Source organism: Cnephaeus nilssonii (genome assembly GCF_951640355.1).
Source record: "Cnephaeus nilssonii genome assembly, chromosome: 5".
Lineage (NCBI taxonomy): Eukaryota > Metazoa > Chordata > Mammalia > Chiroptera > Vespertilionidae > Cnephaeus > Cnephaeus nilssonii.
Window position 1 is genome coordinate 20728437 of NC_137076.1, and position 1211 is coordinate 20729647.

The window sequence follows — 1211 nt, forward strand, 5'->3', positions numbered from 1 at the left end:
TCATGTGCATTTCTTCAGCCCTAGGACTATTGGTCCTTTCACAACTGCCCTCCCAAGAAATATTTTCAGAGCCCTCTTTATGTCTTTGTTCCTGAGACTGTAGATGAAGGGGTTCAACATGGGTGTGACCACGGTGTACATCACTGAGGCTGCTGCACTTGAATGTGTGCTTTGGGTAGGAGCAGAGCAGAGATACACTCCTAGGCTTGTTCCATAAAACAAGGAGACAACCAAGAGGTGAGATACGCAGGTAGAAAATGCTTTATACTTCCCCTGAGCTGATGGGATTCCACATATGGAAGACACTATCTTAGAGTAAGAGTAAAGGATACCAACAAAGGGACCACCACCCAGGAGGACAGCTCCAAAATACATCACCATGTTATTAAGAAAGTTGTCAGAACGGGCGAGTTGGATCATCTGATTGAGTTCACAGAAAAAGTGGGGGATTTCTAAATCTGAATAGAAAGACAGTCGCAACACCATTAAGCATTGTAACAAGGAATGAAGGGCACTTATGATCCAGGACACCAGAACCAGCAGTCCACAGAGACGAGGGTTCATGATGACCATGTAGTGCAGCGGGTGGCAGATGGCCACATACCTGTCATAGGCCATCACGGTCAGCAGGGAGTTGTCCAGTTCCATAAATATTATGAAAAAATACATCTGGGTGATGCAGCCCCCATAGGTTATGGCTTTGTTTTGTTTCTGGATATTCCATAGCATCTTTGGGATGGTGGTGGAGGTGAAACAGATGTCTACCAAGGACAGGTTGGAGAGGAAGAAGTACATGGGTGTGTGGAGGTGGGAGTCTGAGCTGATGGCCAGGGTGATGAGCAGGTTTCCCAACACAGTGATCAGGTACATGGAGAGGAAAAGCCAAAATATGAGGGGTTGCCATTCTGGTTTTTCTGATAATCCCAGAAGAAGAAATTCTGAAAATTCTGTGACATTCCTTAGTTCCATGTGGTGGAGGTGACTACCAGGATATAGGGAAAGTAACATGACTAAGCAAGCATTAGTTACCTAGAATAAATGCTACCTTTTACTAGATATTTTTAGCAACCCAGGAACTAATTTCGGTATTTGGTATATGTCTGGTCTCCTTTAGAATATCTCTAGTTCCATTTCTCATTACAATTTTCTTTTCCATGTGAAGACACATGAAAAATTCTTGTGTCTTACTCAATTCGTTCATTAAGAAAAGA

The 1211-nt window shown here is 43.4% G+C and overlaps 1 protein-coding gene across 1 annotated transcript; it reads right to left on the reverse strand.

Annotated features, from left to right (window-relative positions):
- Positions 1-978, reverse strand: LOC307100475 (olfactory receptor-like protein OLF4; the record flags this gene model as incomplete). Its single annotated transcript, XM_079772937.1, has 1 exon — positions 1-978. The coding sequence occupies exon 1, from the start codon at positions 967-969 to the stop codon at positions 1-3; it is 969 nt and encodes a 322-aa protein (XP_079629063.1). The 5' UTR covers positions 970-978.
- Positions 979-1211: the final 233 nt, after the last annotated feature.